The 2184-nt window shown below is 45.4% G+C and overlaps 1 protein-coding gene across 1 annotated transcript in view; it reads right to left on the bottom strand.

Annotated features, from left to right (window-relative positions):
• The window catches only part of ccdc22 (coiled-coil domain containing 22), an 18773-nt gene that overhangs the window by 7170 nt on the left and 9419 nt on the right, over positions 1-2184 (bottom strand). The window contains exons 7-8 of the mRNA XM_034877859.1: positions 832-921; positions 447-605 (exon numbers count right to left, since the gene is read on the bottom strand). Of these exons, the coding sequence (XP_034733750.1) occupies positions 447-605; positions 832-921 (249 nt within the window). The remainder of the gene's footprint in view (positions 1-446; positions 606-831; positions 922-2184) is intronic.

Genomic DNA, 2184 nt, shown 5'->3' with positions numbered 1-2184 from the left:
ACTGGCTAGTAGTCCTTACCTAGTTACTGTCAGGGCCCTCATACTCTGCTTCTGACTGGCTAGTAGTCCTTACCTAGGGACTGAGCATGTGCAACTCCCAGCAAAGATGGAACAGAAGTGAGATGTCTCACTCTGTAGTTAAAACAGAGAGCTCAACACACAGGGTGAAAAGAGGACTTTCAGCCATGTGCAGTTAAACATAAATATGTTTTTTGAAAGTAAAACAATGTAAACCTTTTCTGGTATAACTTAAAATACAATTATGAACCTGAAAATAAGCAGAATGTGATAATTAAAAAGTTACAGTGTTTTTCCACACGTTGTTGGATCCTCTTTACCTGTTCAGGAGACGCTGTTATTATGACAAACCTTTTTATTATGAACCATATCATGTTAATTTAGTGAGTCTGTGTTGTGGAACAGGACTATCGCTCCAGGAAACTGGCCCGGCTGCGTAAACGCATCGAGGAGCAGCTGCGTTCGGCGGCCCTGCCCTGTCCCGAAAGTGCCTTTGGCGGCCCTCGCTCCGCCTCCGACCTATCGGAGCTGCTGCAGGCCTTCAGAGGCTCCGCCCCCTCCGACCACATCCTGACCAAGGGCACCCACTTCACCCACACACAGAAGTTCGCCTTCACACAGGTGAGGACCGCGGGCGTCTACGTCAGCGTATCTGTGTGTGTCTCTGTGTGGAAAACGTGTTTTCCTGTAACAACTTCTGTTGCACTTACATCTAAGGTGTCTGTGTGTGTGTGTGTGTGTGTGTGTGTGTGTGTGTGTGTGTGTGTCCAGGAGGCGGCAGCAGTAAGCGCCCCCCCCATCCTCTCCGGCCACCAGTCGGAGAGTGACGTGCAGCTCCGGCAGCAGGAGGAGCAGGCGTCCCTCCAGCAGCAGTTCCAGCAGCTCTGCAGCGACGTGGACCAGCTGGCAGCAGACATGAAGCACATGAGTGTCACTAACGCACAGGTGACACACACACACACACACTCACACACTCACAAACACTCAAGTTTCTATTTCAAAATACTTCTGTTGATTGGTTATATGTGTATTCCATATCTATCTTATTCTATTTTAGCATTATTCAAATAATATTCTTTAACTGCTCTTCAGCTCTCTTTCCTGTCAATAAAAGCCTAGAAAAGCCCCCAAAAGACAAAATGTGCTTTATAAATGAAGCTTCCTCACCTTTTATTGTTTCACGGGGGATGTGTTTGGGTGCAGGTGATGGATGAGTTGAAGCGGAGAGAGCTGGGCAACTCTGAAAAAGAGGAGACGATGCAGGTGAAGAAGAAAACGATCGACCTGCTGCCAGATGCAGACGCCAACCTGTCGAAGCTTCAGGTACGAGCGCTGCGTGAGACTCTCTTCTTCTAGCTCTAATCCGTACACTATTGAGTTTAAGTTGCAGTTGCTCAAAGTCAGAATCAAGGTAAAATAAGAGGAAGAAAAGAGGGAGTTAATACGTGTATAAAGTAACATATCTCCAATAATATCTAGTTACTTATTTAAGAAAAGAAACCGTAAATAGTGACTATTTACGGGCGCCCGGTGAGCTCAGTTGGTTGAGCGGGCGCCCAAATATAGAGGTCTACTTCTCGACAGAGCAGGCCCCGGTATGACTCCGACCTGCGGCCCTTTTCTGCACTTCTTTCCCCCCCTCTCTCTTCCTTTTTACTTCTTCAGCTGTCCTGTTAATAAAGTCCTAAAATGCCCAAAGAAAATAAATTAAATAGCGAGTTGGAGCAACTGCCACGAGCGGCCCTACAGCATTTTATTGAGAAAACATCAAATAAGAAATTTGCACCATTTACAAGCCACATGCTGGTAAAAAGCCACATAAACAATGGTAATCTATTAAGTGGCAGTTTAAATTTGAACGTTCACTAGCACGTTCATTTTGCACCCTGGTTGCAACGTAAAAAAGAGAAAAACAAGATGCATTAAGTGGTATAAAGAATATGTTCAATGTGAGCCGAACAAAGCTTGGCTGGAGACCCATCATCCAAGCAGAGTTCTCAGATACGTGTGTGTGTGTGTTTTTATGTGTGTGTGTCTGTCTGTGTTTTTGTGTACGTGTGTGTGTGTCTGTCTGTGTTTTTGTGTACATGTGTGTGTCTGTCTGTGTTTTTGTGTATATGTGTGTGTCTGTCTGTGTTTTTGTGTATATGTGTGTGTCTGTCTGTG

Source organism: Etheostoma cragini, chromosome 7, assembly GCF_013103735.1.
Source record: "Etheostoma cragini isolate CJK2018 chromosome 7, CSU_Ecrag_1.0, whole genome shotgun sequence".
Taxonomy (NCBI): Eukaryota; Metazoa; Chordata; class Actinopteri; order Perciformes; family Percidae; genus Etheostoma; species Etheostoma cragini.
This window is presented reverse-complemented; position numbering and strand designations above follow the sequence as displayed.